We start from the raw sequence: 16,620 nt of genomic DNA on the forward strand, positions 1-16,620 counted from the left end.
TCTCTTGTGCACTGACCATTTCTTTGGATGGTTGTATTTAAACTCCTCTACCTTAACTGTCTCTGCTCTTTGCATGTTGTGTTTCCACCTGTCTCCCTCTAATTCAGACACACTTCTTTTGTAGAAGTGCTGTCACCTTTAGTGTATATGAGGCAGGGCGCACAACTGAAACACTTCTCAGAGTTTCTTATTTGTTATCACCAATGTCTGACGTTGTGCAGCACTTTATCACAGTTAAACAGGACTTGTAAATAAGCTGACTCCGGCCACTGTAGTGGTGCAGACCATCCCCTCTCAAAGTAGGTCATGAGTCAGAGTGATTTACAGTCTGACTCATGACTGTTCACAGAGCCAATCAGAGTCATGAGGCAGGATCACAGTAGACCGAGCTGCATTGTATCAGGATCAGCCACGTAAAACATTAAGATAAGGAAATCCAGAGGAAAGACTAATAGTGGGAGTGGGATTACATCATTAATGGATAACGTAAGCAGATATTTCATGTTTTAAATCAGTCTTTTATTACACCAGCCCACACTTTATTCAACATCGAGTCTAACACTGATACATGTTTACTGAGTATTATAGTTGTTACAGGAGGTCATCATATAGACTTTGGATTAGTATTAGAATTGAACCTGTAAAAAAACAAAATAAAAACAAAACAATCCCTTCTGTTAAATTTATTTACAGGGACTGTAATGTGTTAATATTGAAACATAATGCAGCTACTTTGTTCCTTTAAATCCCAGCTTCCCTTTGACACCTCAGCCCTGCGAACTCTTCATTGTTCTTTTAATTTGCTTCAGAACATCATGACTACATAGTGTTAGTTGTCTGTATACTGAAAAGCAACAAATAAATAGACAGTTTAATATCATAACAGCAGTGTTGTCCAGGAAGAGGGGGGAGGTCTGGCATCATGACTGAGTACTGGTCAGTTATTTCCATGTGTAAAGGATGAAGGATGTTTCTGTTGAGGAACAGAAAGTCACACGTTCCTCCCTCGTGAACCCAGGTCGCTGGACAGTTTCAGAGTTTTGACATCTATACTTTTATCTCCTCCTCTTCTTCACTTGATTCGTGAGATGCTTCGCAGCTTTGGGAAATAGATTGGTTTGTACCGCTACTGCTCCTCCTCACTCCCTTTGTGAAGGATCCTCCACCGTAGTGGCGGGACAGCACGTCAGCAGCCTTCTGGAACCTTTCTGCCTCCATGACAGGCTCCGATCTATGAGGAGACCGAGCGGACGCATCCGGTGTCCTTACAGACTTCCTGTCCTCCTCCTCTGTCAAATCAGAAGTACCAGAGCACCGCCTGTTGTTCGTGTCCTGCCCGATTGACCCGCTGCACACGGAAAGGTCGGGTGAGGTGACTAGAGGGGTCTGCACGGGCGTCTCTGTTAGCAAGCTGTTGTCATCTCCCTCCTCACCCTGCTCTTCCTCCCCTGCCTCTTGGCTGTGATTGGATATCCGAAGGCGGTTGGGGTCGTCAATCAAGCCCAACACCTCAGCCATGAGAGAAGGGCCGAGGTCCACAGTGAAGGAAGTGAGGGAGTCCGAGCGCGTACGTGTTAGCCTGTCACTGTCTGTCTGCGCGTTTCCATCATGGAATTGTCTGTCGATGCGGGAGAGGCGCGGCAGAGTGACAAACCCAGACTGCAGACCTGCAAACAAAGACAAAAAGATGTGAATTAATTATATTACCAAATCAAACTAATCCTTTTTTTGATCCTAACGAACATAGGCTGAACCTCAGCTGATCATGAAATGACCACATGTTGCTTAAGTTGCTTATATCTGCCTACAATTACTACAAACTGCTTTATAACACATCTCCCCTCCAGCTCCTCCCTGCAGTGCCATATACTGATTATACTGATCAGTGTCATATCTGCTCTCTGATCAGTCTGTTGGTCTTCTGCTGCTGGTCCTGCCTCCAGCTTTCCACGTATGCACATGTGAGGTGAGGACAGATCCACGCTGCTTTTTACACTTTTTGAGTTACTTCAAAAACAATTATCTTAGCAGTTTGAAAATCTGAATATCACGATCAGAAAAAGAATAATGCCTGTATGTTAAAAAAATAAATTAAAAATGAAGCTTTACTTCTTATGTGTTAGCTGGAGGTTATGTTCTGCAGTTTAGCTCCTTGACCAGAGGGGGGCAGCATGTAACAACCCACTGGTAGTGTCAGGCTCCACGGTGCCTAACCAACAATAACTCACGCTGCCGTAAACACTGTGAATTAGTGTCACCATCACTTACTGTTAACTGTCAGTCAGCAGAAATGCAAGAGCGGTGAAGGGTGTTAAATGTTTTTTAATGGAAGTCCAGCAACGTTAGTGAAGTGCTGGTGATGTTTGATTGATTTAGTTTTAAATTATATGTGTAAAATTTTGAGAAATAATGTTTAAGAAAAAAATCCAGACTGCAGAGCATCAGTGAAAAAACTATATTTGCAAATGACAACAGAGGGCGAATTCAAGACTGATAAGAAAAAGCTCGTGCCTTAGCTCACTGACTCTCTCTCTGATGGCTTACATCATCAACTTTGTGTGCATTCCTTATGAAGTGGGTAATAAATCTGGAGAGCAAAAGGGGATTTCCAGTCTCCACACTGCAGACCGCTGCCCGATAAGCTCTGAACGCTCAGCAGATATAATGAATGGTGTGTTTATGGTGTTCACTGAGGCACACGCACACTGAGATGACAGGAAAAGCCCTGCGAGTCTTTCTCTTTCTTCCAAACCAGCTGTGTGTATGTGTAAGTGTGTGTGTTTATGGGCCTAATTGTGTACAGGGGTTGCCTTGGTGATTCCAAATGATTCAGAAGAAGCAGGCGTGTTTACCGGTTGTCCTGGAGGAATGTGGGAATGGTGCTGAAAGAAGGGCAACCTCACCCTCTGAATTTATAGTCCAAGTCTGCTGGAGAGTGAGCTCAGATGACAATGAGAAATTTTGCTAGATTTGGCATAGTTCATCTTGAATATGACAGCATGGCTTAGATACTGGCTCGCTGCCTGGTTATTTTTGGGCATCACATTTAATTTTCTATATAAATACCTGCTGCAGGAACTTCTATCTCAACAACAAAATAGCACAAATTGGCTGTGATGTTAATGTGACATTGCAAAGCTTCTAAAAGACTAGAAGATCATGACGTCAAACTCATATAATCACCTTGGTTTGTGCCCCTCCTGCCAATACTAATCATTCTTATTCTACAATAGAAAACTTTGTCCCATGTGAGGTGAGGAGAAACCACGAGTTCCACATTTATCAAGACTGTCAAATGTCAAATGTCAGACCAAGTACAACAAAAAACAGACAATGCTGATGTGTCTTAAAAAAATAATAACTACAATTTCAGCAACAGGATGCAGTTTTTCGACATTCAGGCCGTCTGACTGGACAAATGTGGTATTCTCTATCCACACAGTAAACAGCACTGCTACTCTAAAACATGCTCTGGTTACATATTGTGTTGTTTTTTGTAGTTCTATCCTCTCTGGCTGACCACACAAACTTCTCTACAAAGTTCAAAGGATTAAAAATATGCATCTGCTGGTGTCAATACAAAAACATCTTTCACAGAACGAATCATTCCAGTCCTTTAACAGCTTCACCGACTTCCTGTAAAATACCACACTCAGTCTAAGATTCTGCTTCTTACTTTAAAGTCTCACCATAACATCGCACCTCCATTCCTATTTTCTCTCTGATGTTCTGCACACTTCCCCTCCTTCATATACTCATGGGATCCCTCTGTTGATCTCTTTAAACCACCTGCTCATCTGACCACCACAAACTTTTGTGGAGCTTTTTTCTTTGGAGTTCTCTCTTTTAAAGCTTCCCTGCTCTGTTTGATCTTTAATTCTATGATGTATTAACTTTTGATTTTGTTTCCACCTGTTATTTTATGAATACTGTGCCTTTTGGCATTTAATTGCATGCAAGATGTCCTTCTTAATATCAATATTATTATTAGTAGTAGTAGTAATAGTAGTATTGTTACACATGCAAGACGATCTTCAGTAGCTTTTTAAAAGCTCAAAACCTTCAAATGTCAAGGCAATGTTTGTAGGCATGTTTGACACATGTAGTCTAGCCTCTGTTGGATAATAAAAACTAAAAAGATCAAAAATGTGTGTGAGATAAAGGAGGGGCTGAAGGCTAAAGTATATTCATTATTATAAGAGGTAACAATTCTGGTTATCTTGCTGGGTTTATTTGTGAGGTTTCAGAAAATAAGTTTCAAAATAATCTTCTGTCACAACCTCACAGGTTTATCTGACGTAACAGGAACAAGCAATTTGTAAATGGATAGTGCGTCTAATGGCTTGTATTGTGACCTTTGACCTTTTCAGCCAACTGTGCAGTCCCTCTGTGAACACGAGCGCACACAGTCTGTGCTCGAAGTCGATTAATCTGTGCCGCCGTAGCTCGTGTGACACTCTTTCAGATAACACGCTGCTGCCTTCTTAATAAACCGTTATATTTGCGTATGATCGCCGCCTCTACATTTTCTCTGCTCACTTTTAATGAAGATAATCTCACCACTAAGATGCTTTACATAAGTCCAGTCCCATGCTGGAAGTGATTATCTGTATTATCTCACCATATGTGCAGAAGGAATCATCTGTTGAGCTGATGGAGCTGGGGAACAGCACCCTCTGCAGGCACCCATTGGGTGAGTCTATGTTCAGCTGGGGCAAGGAGATCGCATTCTTGATGATAGGTGAGATATCTGGCGGCGGGGAAGACAAATCGCGAGAACCCCCTCGTGGCCGCGGACCAGAAGTCTTGCGCACATGCCGAAAGGTGCGTGTGAAGAATCCTGTTGTTTTGGAGCTGCTCGCTGAGTCTGGACTTCCTGGCTCCTTGATGCCTCCGTAGTTGCTGAGGAAGGAAGTGTCGCCAAACACATCCCCGCCACGACCGACGTGCATGGTGTGCCGGAAATCTCCCAGCGGTGGGCTGATCATGTCCACAGAGAGGTCGCTCTTGAAGCGACGTTTCCCTTGAGAGCCAGACACAAGGCCTTTAATCCCTGGCAGCTTTCCAAGACTCATAGTGGCAAAGAAAAGTTGCGTAATTTCCCTTTAAAATTTGAATGGAAACGCCTGGACTCTGATTACACGTCAGTCAAGTCTGAAATCCAGTTTGGGGTCCACTGTAAAACAAAAAAGGAAAAAATGAAAAGCCTAGACAGCGAGGAGAGAGAACAGAAATATGTGGTCGTTCAGTCAGCAGAGAATGTGTGTATAATCAATTCTCAATACAGTCACAGCCAGCTATTCATCCACTGCCTGCCCCTGGCGTCCTTTTACATCTCCACTCTAAGATGCCAAAATGAATGTAGAGCCGTCCCCGTCTATTTCCCCCTCTCTGTCTCCACTCATTCACCGCTGCTTTTGTCCAAAATGACCAAACGTACTTCTACTGCGCAACTGTAGATTTCAGTGATGACAAAATAACAAAGATAAACGTCAAACCACGCTTCCTCTGGTTACCTCAGCCTGAGAGCATAAGGCTGACTGAGTACTTATTCAGCAAATTAAGAAAAGAAAATCACTTCACAGCTGAAAGGACACTCAGCTGTCAAACAGCTGTTTGAAAACAATAAACCAGGCTGGTTTTTATAGTGCTTTCACTTAATTTAATCCTTCGTTTACTCTTGAAGAACTTAAATTTTGCTTGAGAATCATGTCACCAGGAAGTCTTATGAAGGTGTGCTTAATTTCCCTTTTATGAGGCTTTTCCACAGAAAAAACAGCAGACATTAAAGGGTATAACAGAAATATTACTACATCCCTTCACTTGACGTACTTTCTCTTCTCACTATTACTGATAGCCTAAATTAGCCTAAATTTGAGACAAACACTTGAGTGTGTGCCTGAGGTGTTACTCAGGTCGTCTGTGGTTTCTAACCGCACTTTAGCAACTCATGAACATTGCATGCACACGGGGCAAGCAGTGATGAAATGCATGCATTCTGAATCACTGAATGGAAATTGTCAGTCTTTTGCTTTTATTGGTCAGTGAGCTTTATCTTGTTTGAGGTTCACAAGCTTTCAGGTACTTTCTGTAAAGACTAAAAAAATACAGCTGAAATTTAACACTGCTGCATTTCCAATATTGCTTACTGGCATTAAGTGTTTGTTCTGAGAGGGTCTTAAGTGTCTTATCCACTGCGCTGTTCTCCACTTGTCTTCCTTAGTGTCCGAGCAAACAAAAAACAGAGCGTCCGCTGCCATGCACAGTCTACCGCTGAAAAGATTTATCCATGTGTGGCACCACACTGTCCACAGGACATCCTGTCCCCAGGCCTTGACGCCCGGCTTCTTTGTCCTCTGTTCCCTGTTCCCTGTGCACCCAAGAGGTAAAACCTTTTGAGAGCCAACGAAAGCAATCAAAGCAAAAGAAGAAGGGCGATGCACTCTTGGAAAGGGCAATAAAGTAAAGCGGTGTAATCCAGTAACTGTTTTGTCTGCATCGTTCTGGAAGAACGATAAAGCTCCTTCAGGATTGTCCGTGCACTGGATTAGCTGCTAATCCCTTCTGTCTTCCCTCCCTCTCGGACTCCCTCACTAGCCTTCTTCAATCCACTTAGGACTTCAGTGTTTGCCAGGTAGGTTTTCATTCAGTTCACATGGGGCAAGCTAAAGATTAGGGAGAGAAAAGGAGAGAGATAAGAGTTACACACGAGACCAAACCCTAAACAAGGAGTTTTCAGGCAGACATAAATGCATCAGAGCTCTGAAATGTTGCACTGCTGGGATTATTTGCTGGGCAGTCTGTGACCGAACTTGACAAATAAAACCTGACGGGGGGGCTTACAGAGGTCTTCTGTGTGTACTTAGACTCACCTCCTTACCCTTTACACACTTTAGTTTAGAATCTGATTTAGTTTAATGTTGAAGCAGTGACTCGACAGGTGGGGAAATAATCAGCTCTTTGAATAAATGACTCTCCAAAAACATCCGAAGGTCCCCAGGTTCTGTTTTTCCTGGACACACTCAGAGGACTGTCTTCCTTCCTGCTGAACGAATGAATCCAAGGCAAAAGGAGCACTAGTAATCTCCAAACACGAGACCTTTCAACAACACAGCCAGCGATGGATTAACGGCACAGGCTGCAGGAGTTACTAGCCGAGGCTGCTGCCAGGCCAATCTGGAAGTGTGATATAAGAACTTAAGTACAATGATGGCACCACGCTTGCTGGGCATAGGTCTGAGCTAAGATTGCTTTCTATTAATTTTTGGTTACTGATAGAGTTCCAGCGCAAAGATTTTGAAACAGATAACATTTACTGACCTGAAGAAGGGAAAGAAATCAGAGGAAAAAGTAGACATATTTGCAGAAAGAGCCAATATCCATTCATACAAGAAGAGGGAAAGTCTGGGGATTTGACCACTTCTGATCTCTCAGCTCAGCTTAATAATACTTAGCTTTAGTGATTTGGGCCTGTGCAGCACAAGAAGGTGAGTGACAGATAACCATTAACCTCAGAGGCAAACATGGAGTGTAGATGACAACACCAGCCTTGGAAAGAGTTGGATTGGAAACTGCTTTGTGCTGTTGGGAGTTTTAGATTAAATCCCCAACTTTTGAAGTCCTTCAATTAAAATAACAAATATGACTAGCTTTTTGTTTTTATCCCTATTTCCTAACACATTAGTATTACATATGAACGAGTGGAGCACCCTTTCAGGCAGAGTGCAACTTGTGTTTTTGGAGCTAAAATTTACAGATGTCCCATAAACACATCGCGTGCAGGCAATCATGACCTCAGAGTTTTGAAAACAGGAACGTTAGGAAGATTCACTGGCTGCAGTAAATGCTTGTGTCTGTGTGATTGTGGCTTCAACATGTTGTTGTGTAGAACAGGCAGAATGGTTTGCAGCTTTCTAAAAAACTGCTGATCCAAACATGTCCAGCTTTCTTTGTGGGGAGCAGAGTAATGACATTTAACAAAAGACACAACTTTATGGCCTGTCCTCACTTTTTACACCCATTGAAAAGGACTTTTTGAGAATTCGGACTAAGTTTAAAGTTTGGGTTTAGAACTAGGTCAGGGTTAAGTTAACAATTTTGTCAATTTGTTCTGATGGTTAAATTTAGAAGTAAGAAGCTTGGCAATTATTTAATGTCAATGAATGCCCTGCAAAGATAACTAAACAAATATGCACCTGTGTTTCTATGTGCTCCTCCCACTACATACAGAGTGGGGCAGCTAGCAGTCACTCGAGGGCGGGGTTGGAGTGTTAACTTTTCCAAGTTAACCACATTAGAAACTGGGACTGTTGTGGAGGGCTGCATCAATGAACTCAATTCAATTCAATTTTATTTACATAGCCCCAATTCACAGTCATAGCTGCCTCAATATTCTGCTTATTATTAATTTTATCTCTATGTCAGCATTTTTGGTGCAGCCATCCACAACAGTCCCAGTTCCACATGAGGCCCGTTTGGCAAAATTAATTGCACACCCCTGCTCTAGAGTAAACGCTGCATAAACACTGGCATCATGGAACAACTTTTCGCGTACATATAAGAAGCACTGGCAGAACTGGCCTCAAACTCGGTGCTGCACTCACTCAGGTTCCTAGCGATGTTTGACAAGGACCATATGAATGGCTATCGACGCAAACGAAAAGCAAACACAGGGACAAAGTCTCCTTGAATTATTACTACTAAGTGTGTTAATCAGTCACAGCTTCTCATGGTGCAGCTATTATGTTTCTCCAGCTCTTCTAGCTGCCAAATTCTTCTAGGTACATAACAGACTTTTATATAATATTCTTCCCTCTCCCCTCTTGTGACTTTGTGAGCAGTAATTCAGCTCAGCTCTCCATGTAAAATGAAGTGTAATTCCGGCACATAAACTCAGTTTGGAAACTTCAATCCTACAATTGGCCTTGTTAGGAACACACAGAAAGACGTTTAGATGTGCTAAACATGCTAATTATCCCTAAATTGAACCAGCGGGCATCCATAAACAAACCTGTTTCACATGAGCGGCCAGGCTGATTGCAGACACAGTGGCAAACATGCAGGTCTGAAAAGTGTAATGGGAACAGCGTGCAGCTGGGAGAGCAGACCGGATGGCATCAATTACGGGCATCAAATAAAGGATCTGGGGACGCTGATGAGAAGCACATTTATACCTCCATCTTTAAGTGTGTGTCCCCCTCGGCTTCTATTTTAGGCTTTCACTTTAATTAATCTCACTGTCCTTTGTCTCTGTCTTTCCCTATGTCACAAAAAACACACACTGTCAAACATGCTTCCTGTCTCTGTCAGTCACCCAGCTTCAAGTGGAATTACCGCATTAGTTAAACATCTGGTACCACAGACCCACAAACTGCAAAAATGGGCTCTGGAGACATCTGAGAGGCTGGCAGCGAAACATGGTCGCATGTAGACTTATATGGAGATGCAGGGCTGAGTCAGAGTGGATCAGATCTGAAGTTGCTTACTCCCCTGGATCGGAGGGCCGTCGTCCTCTTAGAGCACTGCACCAGCAAACTGTGGTTGAGGTCAGAGCACCCTGACCATTACACACAGCTCAAAAATACAGCATGCGCTCACTTTACAAGGATCGACTGCTGCAACGTGGCAATGCACTTCACGGCCTGCCATGAGGGTGTCTGTGCTGCACACATTCAAGAGCACTATACATGATTTGACTCTGTCAGTGATGACTGAGAGGTGTGACATCTGGGTTTACGCTGATTCAACTGATATCACAGTGCGTACATGGAAGCACTTACTTGTATATGACCTTTCTTTTCCTTCCTCTGTCGCGTACCTTGATGTTCTCTTGAGTCAACAAAACTTGTGCAGAAACATTGAAGATAACAACACTTAAGAGCTCCCCGACGGGTTCACTAACTTATTTTTTAGTGCACAAACACTGTGAGGAAAGCACTGCAAAACAACTGCAGGGTAAGCAAACACATCAGTCACTGTGGCCATGTTTAACACTCGCCATCTGTCACTAGTTTCGTGAATTCCTTTTTTTATGTTTGGGACTTGGGTCAACAAAACTCTGGGGAAACGAGGCCCGGCAACAGTTACGTGCAAACACGTCTGATTCTATTTGAGAGCATCGCCTGACAAAGGCTATAATGAAATCTGCCAAACTTCCACCAAGCAAACACAATGAGAAGGTGCAGTTGATGAAATATTAAACTGGCAGTTTAAAGGAGTAATTATTAAGCACATAAAGCACGTTTAGTACATTGTCCTCGTTCACTCACCATCCTCAAGAGAGGTCAGCGATTAACACAGGCCCAAGCCTCTGAAAGGACTCCAGTTGTTTAGATGGTTGAAGGGCAGCCTCTCTAACTGTGACGCCAGCTCCCTGACAGGCTGCCAGCCCAGTGATCTGAGACCTGGCACAAATCTGGGACAGTTGTTCTGTGGCTCGGCTGGAGGAGAACACCAACCAATTGATTTAAAACGCTTAAACCAAACAAAATCTCACCACCTCACTTCTAAACGAGCGGGGCTGCAGTGCACGTTACGGGCTTTACAGTCACTTCTGTTTTAATTTGATTAAAAACACAAACAAATCATTGTGTTTGTGGGAAGTGACGCTGTTAAAGAGGATGTACAGAAAAAGTTACGCAAAAAGTCACTTGAAATTAAGTGACTGACAAGCTCGGGGATACAGAGAAACGTTTACTGAACAATGATGCTGCATTTGGATTGATACACCTGCAATAAATGAACCGTGTGAAGCTTGGATAGCGCTTTTTGTTTGTTTGTTACTTTGCAGAGACAAACAGACTCTGTCATTGGAACAGGCGTGCAACAGGTTATTACAACTGAATAAGACGCAAAAGTGAAACAGCTCCATGCTGTTCTTCTCATATACTGAATGCATGCCTAAAAACGCACACACTGGAGCGTAAATTCATAGGAACACTTTATTCAGACCGCGTAACTGCATCTCGGCTATAACTTTTGCTGTTCTTATCGCAGGCTCATTAGCAGTTCTCGGTAAATTTCAAGCCACATGCACAAAGCCATTAACAAACTCCCTCGATTAATCTTACCTTAGAGAAAAGAAGGGAAAAAACGCAGAGGGCGGATTCTTAAAAAATTCGAGGTTACCATCTATTTTCGTTTTCATCCTGCTCGGTTTGCGGTGTGCACCGTAAGTTTCTGCTGGGACATCAGTGCACCGCAGCAGCGTAGCGGATCCGTGCTGCTGCCGCTGCTGCTGCTGCTGGCAAGTGAACTGGAAGGGGATGGGGAGGAAGAGGAGAGAGAGAGAGAAAGAAGGGTGTGGGTGGAGGTGGTAGGAGGACCTCGGAAGTGTGAAACCCTGCCTTATGCATGCATGTTATAGGTAAAGCAATGCAAAGCTAAAACCTGACCGAGAAGGATCAACATTAACTCAACATAAGAGGAATGAAAAGAAGAAAGAGTGTGAACAACGTGCAGATCTGTTCATCAGGCTTGTGATAAAGCAAAACGACTCAAACAGCAGAAATAGCTGACGCAGTCATCTGAGGTCATCAAAGGAAGCAGGTGTGAGCCTCATGGAGGGCTGGAGGCTTTAATAAGAAACTATAGTGGCCGTTCCCACACTGTCCAGCCACTGTGAGGTTATACTTATAAATATGAGCACATGTCTAGAAGTTTTGCTCTTATTTTTTTTATTTTTTTTAATGTGCATTTACTTCCTGTCTGAACTCATCTGCATCTTTGGCCCTGCCTTTGGGCAGGAAGCAGTAACTCTTTATCAAATACACAGACACATGCACACGCCCTGACCTTTATTCAGATTTCCTCATATATGCATTGATGTCATCTGTGGGTTTGTGGCTTTTTGAGGAGAAAAAATACACTCGTGGCCAAGCTTATGTGGGCATGCAACTATCTGTTTGCAGGTAGGTGTGTGATTGTGTGGGATATCTGCGTGAACAGCTCTTTAACAAAACACATATCTCACACATATATCCACAGCAGACACAAAATAATTCTTTACTTTAAATCTGTTAAATCTTTGCTTCAGTTGACATCCATCAAACTCTTTAATATGACTTTTTAGAAGAGTTTTGGTGCTTCTTATTCTCACTAGTTTTGCTCTTTTAAACCGAGATTCAGAGATTAAATTATCCCCGTAGGTCCACTAATGCCTACTTATCACTCACACCAGCTGTTGTAGTCCCAGAAATGAAAAAAAAGAAAAGTCTAGAGATTTGACTAGATGAACAGAAGCCCAGATGTCTGATCTGATTAACTTATGATGTATATAAGACAATGAAAAATAATTTTGAAACCTGCAAAATATGATCTCATTGCAAATGTTAAAGAGCAAGATAAAAAAAAAAGGGGGGGGGGAATTGTGGGAGAGAAGCTGATAGCTCACATGAAGTTGGTAAAGTGGAGGCGCTTGAAGAGAAGCAGATGCGATGAAGGGAGACGGTACTGTGGACGGATACGAGACAAGGAGGTCTCATCACTGCTGTGTTAATCTGAGTGGTTGAGCAGCTCCCACTGACAAGTATCACAGGCTCTCTGATGAGCAGCGGGAAAAAAAAGAAACAGAAGACAGAGGGAGTGAGCAATAACAGGAAGTCAGACACCATAAACTATTGTGCTGAAAATATTGTCTGTGCTCAGGAGTGTTTGAGATCACATTTTGAATTCTTGTTGCACAAGCAAGTTATGGCAGAAATGGGCTCAAGCGTGGATTAAAGAGGACAAACTGACCAAAAATCACACAAAGCTTGTGGGAAAAAGAGGAGGAAAGAGAAGGGGGTGAAGAGGAAGGAATGCTAGTCAAACAGGATGAGAAGTCTCAGACAGACGAAGGCTTTCTGCACAGGAAATGGCTTTCTCGCAAATCAGAGAGGACGCCAAGAAGTTAAAACTCCTTTCAGATGCTGAAATTCATTTAGCAGTTAACGGCTCACTATCGCCATCGGCCTGTCAGTGTAATGAGCTCATCCAGTAAAAACACATTTAAACAAATTAGGTATGATTAAATATAAGGGTGATTTCACTTTGCACTTGGCTCCTGATTTAGAGACCAGATCCAGGGTAGAATCCCGATCTCCACAAACCCAGATGTGCGTTTGTAGAAGACTCTGAAGGTGATATATGGAAGGTTTAAAAGGGACAAAAAAAGAAGCTGATCTCTGTGTCTTTGCTGGATCTACGCTCCTGTTTTGGATGGATTCAGGCCTGCCAGGAAGCTGAGTGTTGGCCCGGAGACAATAGAGTATTGTAAAGTAAATCCTCAGTGCTTTCTAGGCTGCAATAAAACAACAGGCATGAACACAAAGACGCATGCTGAAACACTTTGTTTTTAGATACCGGGGTTTAAATTTAGGAGAGCGGTGTTTTTTAAGACAATAACGTCTGACGCAGATTATCTGTTTATTCTATTCTATAATTATACTGAGACTCATTCCCTGGAAACTTTGCAACCAAAAGTTTCTCACCTTTTGCATCACATCAGCATTTTTGCATCAGAATTTTGTTAAACTCTTCCTGCAAAGTAATCTACCTCTTAGCTGTTGATCCACTTAATCCCCAAGAGAAGCCCAGAGAGGCAAGTCAGATTTTTTTTATGATGATGCAGATCTTTTGCAGGTTCTATTTAGAGTTGCTAAAAGCTAAAGAAAAAATATGAGAATAATGAGGAGTAATTGGTAAGTCTTGACATTTGGCTTGAGCTAAAGTTGAACCCCAGTGTCCAGGGCAAAATTCCAGTATTTGACCCACACATCTACTCCTCCCACGTTCAGGGACGTTGCTCTTTAGTTCTTCAGCAAAAGCCATGGGGTTGTGCAATTCATAGTTTTGTGGTTAAGTTTTACAAACAAACACTTTAAAAAAAGAAGAACCACAAAGAAGGAAAGAAAGCAGCTTTTTCACCAGTTCCTGAGGAAACATTTTTCCTCAACCAGTTTTTACCAGTTAAAAACAAAGAAGTCAACAAATTATCCCGGCTGAGCCCTTTTCGAACCTTAATTTATGTCTTAAAGGAAATAAATAAATTTAGATCAGACTGAAAATATGCCTAATAACAATGGTGATTTAAAATGTGGTGAGGTTTTATATGAGTGGGGTATCACACAATTATTGTTGCGTTTCTGCAGTCTGCTTTAGAAAAACAAGACTCTGGAATACTGAGATCTCTTAAGACATTTCAATGCATTGCATCACGTAGTGTCCAAAAATTCAATTTGCATGTGTGTGCTGCATGTCTGTCAATTTTCTAAAAAGTGTGCATGCATGTATGAAGCTTTACTTTGCTCTGCAGGAAGCCACACTCCAGCTCATTTATTCTCACCTTCTGCAGTGACAGAAAACAGCATAAGTAAGTGAGGGCACAGTTTTGTGCAGGGATATTGCATGACCTTTTTAAAAGCCAGGAGGAATCATTAGAGATACAAAGACTCAGCAAGAGTTAATGTCTTGTCCCTTTATGTCTGCCTGTGGAGACAGATGACACTGGTGTGAAACCAGCCACTGTTCTCACAGAAATAGTTGCTCCTGCTCAGAGCGTACACGCAGATGCTGAGCTGGACATGAAAACAAAGCAAAAATGTGATTTTGTCAAAAGATTATGAGCAACAACTAGATGGCTTCTTGAAATCTTACTGAATAACTTAACCCAACTAATACTCTCTCCAGCTCACTTCTTTTTCCAAGAGGGTTGATTGTCCTGTTGGTGAGTTTCATTGATGCCAGTTAACATGAAAAAGCCAGTGGTATGTGACCCAGCAGCAGGTGTGGCATCTGTCAAACCTTTGACCTATGATAGAAAACAGTGACACCCAGATGCTATGTCTGCTTTTGTCCTCTTCGACTTTATATAAAGCACAGAAGCAGGAGCTGCCACAGAAAATAACACCGGGCATGTTGACATGCGAGCTTAAATACTCAGAAAAACGAGTGGAATCCAAAAAGACCAGAAAAATATATATAATGTGTATTGTGACGGTTTTATTACTATATAACCCTGATTCTGTTTAAGGCAACTTTTAGCATGCGGTTATAGCAAAGGATGCCTTTTTAACACTGCGTATCTGAAAATTGATGTGCAGCGGTTTGTAAAGTTGTCTGTGTCTGCATTTCAAATGTGTGGTGAAGCTCAGATTTAGACAGCCATGTTACACCCTGTAATTCTACTCAAACCTCACTGCTCTGGAAGGAGAGTGACAGGAAGAGGAGCAGGCCGGGGCGCCAGTTTTCACTGGCACCACAAAGATGTTTGTGTGTGCGTGTGCGAATATTTGTCTGTGTTGGTTTATCTAAATGTGAAAACAGACTCTAAGCAGCATAATGGGTCAATTAAGGATGATTGATGCCGTGTTTTAGTGTGAGGGGAAAGGTTTCATTTAGTGGTTGACGTTACTTTTGGACTAAACTACCTTTTTTTACTACTAGAGCGTACATTAAGAGTTTATATATGCCTTTCACACAGCTCTAGATGTGTGCGTCCGTTTGTGTTGTATAATCCCAACTACAAACCAAAGACATTTTCCTCTTCTTTCATTCCAGCAGCTGCAAAACAGCCTGACCAAGACCAATAATGCATGATTTGTATAAAGAAGGAGACACCAAATTGATTATGCACTGTGTTGTGATTACAATACTGGCAAAAGAGCCAACCGTCATTTATATTTTGCCAGGAAAAATATATGGAAATACACATGCAAACATAGAGTTTGTACAATTCTAACGAGCTTGAAAGTGAATATTTGATATATTTGGCACCTCTATTCTTTAAGTAGTGTTCAGGAATAGTTCTCCAGCTTTCTTGAAGGACATCCAAAGCTCTTCTTTAGATGCTGGCTGCCATTTGTTTTGTTGCTTTAATAATGTTGAGGTCCGGCCTCTGGGGAGGCCAATCAATGAATGATGTCAGTGTTTATTGTGTGTTTTTCTATCCCGGTATGCTTTTACTGCCCTGGCAGTGTGTTTGGTATCACTGTCGTGCTGACAAATGAATGAGACAAGTTCTAAATTGTGTTGCATACTGGATCAAAGTCTGACAGTACTTTTCTGTGTCCATCATTTTTGACGAGAATTGAAATATTTCAATTTCTATTATCTTTTGCACTTTTCATAAATTCAACTAAAGAAATGGGAACAAATTATTTTTAACAGGCTGCTAGTTACAAAGTGTCTAAAAGTTATATTTTTGATAAGTTGACACAACACTGGTACACACCTCGATGTGCCATTTTTAAGCTTGAATCTTTCTCGGGTTATTTAATCCTCTAATTATGGTCAGGTACAAGGACTGGACTAAAAAATGAGTGAAAAGCAGCAAATGTCTAAAGAAAACTGTCACAGACTTTCAGGAAACCCAGAGAACTATTGCTCAAGACGCCTTTAATAAAGTATAACAAAGTCTGGCTCCTTGGAAGCTAAATATAAATGATGTGTGGCACAAGACCTTTGAGCAACACTGTATATAATAATATTTTACAAAGGCAGGTCAGTTTAAGGCAATTAAAAATACCACCATAACAAGAAGGTTATCAGATGTCATCCCACACATTGTTTTTCTAGGCATGATGTTTGCTTTGCTAAGAATTTCTTCCTTCACTCTGATGTTCTGGTGATTATCGATGTTGA

The 16,620-nt window shown here is 42.0% G+C and overlaps 1 protein-coding gene across 5 annotated transcripts; it reads right to left on the minus strand.

The window, feature by feature from the left end:
- Positions 1–497: 497 nt before the first annotated feature.
- Positions 498–11,271, minus strand: cdc42ep1b (CDC42 effector protein (Rho GTPase binding) 1b). Of its 5 annotated transcripts, XM_085156347.1 has the most exons (5): positions 11,070–11,271; positions 10,269–10,439; positions 6,150–6,665; positions 4,622–5,176; positions 498–1,667 (listed from the first exon to the last, which is right to left on the minus strand). In XM_085156347.1, the coding sequence occupies exons 4-5, from the start codon at positions 5,073–5,075 to the stop codon at positions 1,048–1,050; spliced, it is 1,074 nt and encodes a 357-aa protein (XP_085012473.1). In that variant the 5' UTR covers positions 5,076–5,176; positions 6,150–6,665; positions 10,269–10,439; positions 11,070–11,271; the 3' UTR covers positions 498–1,047. The 5 variants fall into 5 exon arrangements, with proteins under 5 accessions (XP_085012473.1, XP_085012476.1, XP_085012472.1 ...); XM_085156350.1 differs by lacking the exon at positions 10,269–10,439; XM_085156346.1 differs by having other exon boundaries at positions 10,269–11,271.
- Between the last annotated feature and the right edge of the window lie 5,349 nt (positions 11,272–16,620).

The sequence above is a fragment of the Neolamprologus multifasciatus genome, chromosome 4, assembly GCF_963576455.1.
Source record: "Neolamprologus multifasciatus chromosome 4, fNeoMul1.2, whole genome shotgun sequence".
In the NCBI taxonomy this organism is placed as follows: domain Eukaryota; kingdom Metazoa; phylum Chordata; class Actinopteri; order Cichliformes; family Cichlidae; genus Neolamprologus; species Neolamprologus multifasciatus.

Bases quoted from the DNA above. Each gene is read 5' to 3' on its own strand.
- cdc42ep1b (XM_085156350.1), bottom strand. From the start codon at position 5,075: ATGAGTCTTGGAAAGCTGCCAGGGATTAAAGGCCTTGTGTCTGGCTCT. The intron at 1,668-4,621 runs GTGAGATAATAC...CTTTGTTTGCAG, and splicing joins TGATTCCTTCTGCACATATG to GTCTGCAGTCTGGGTTTGTC.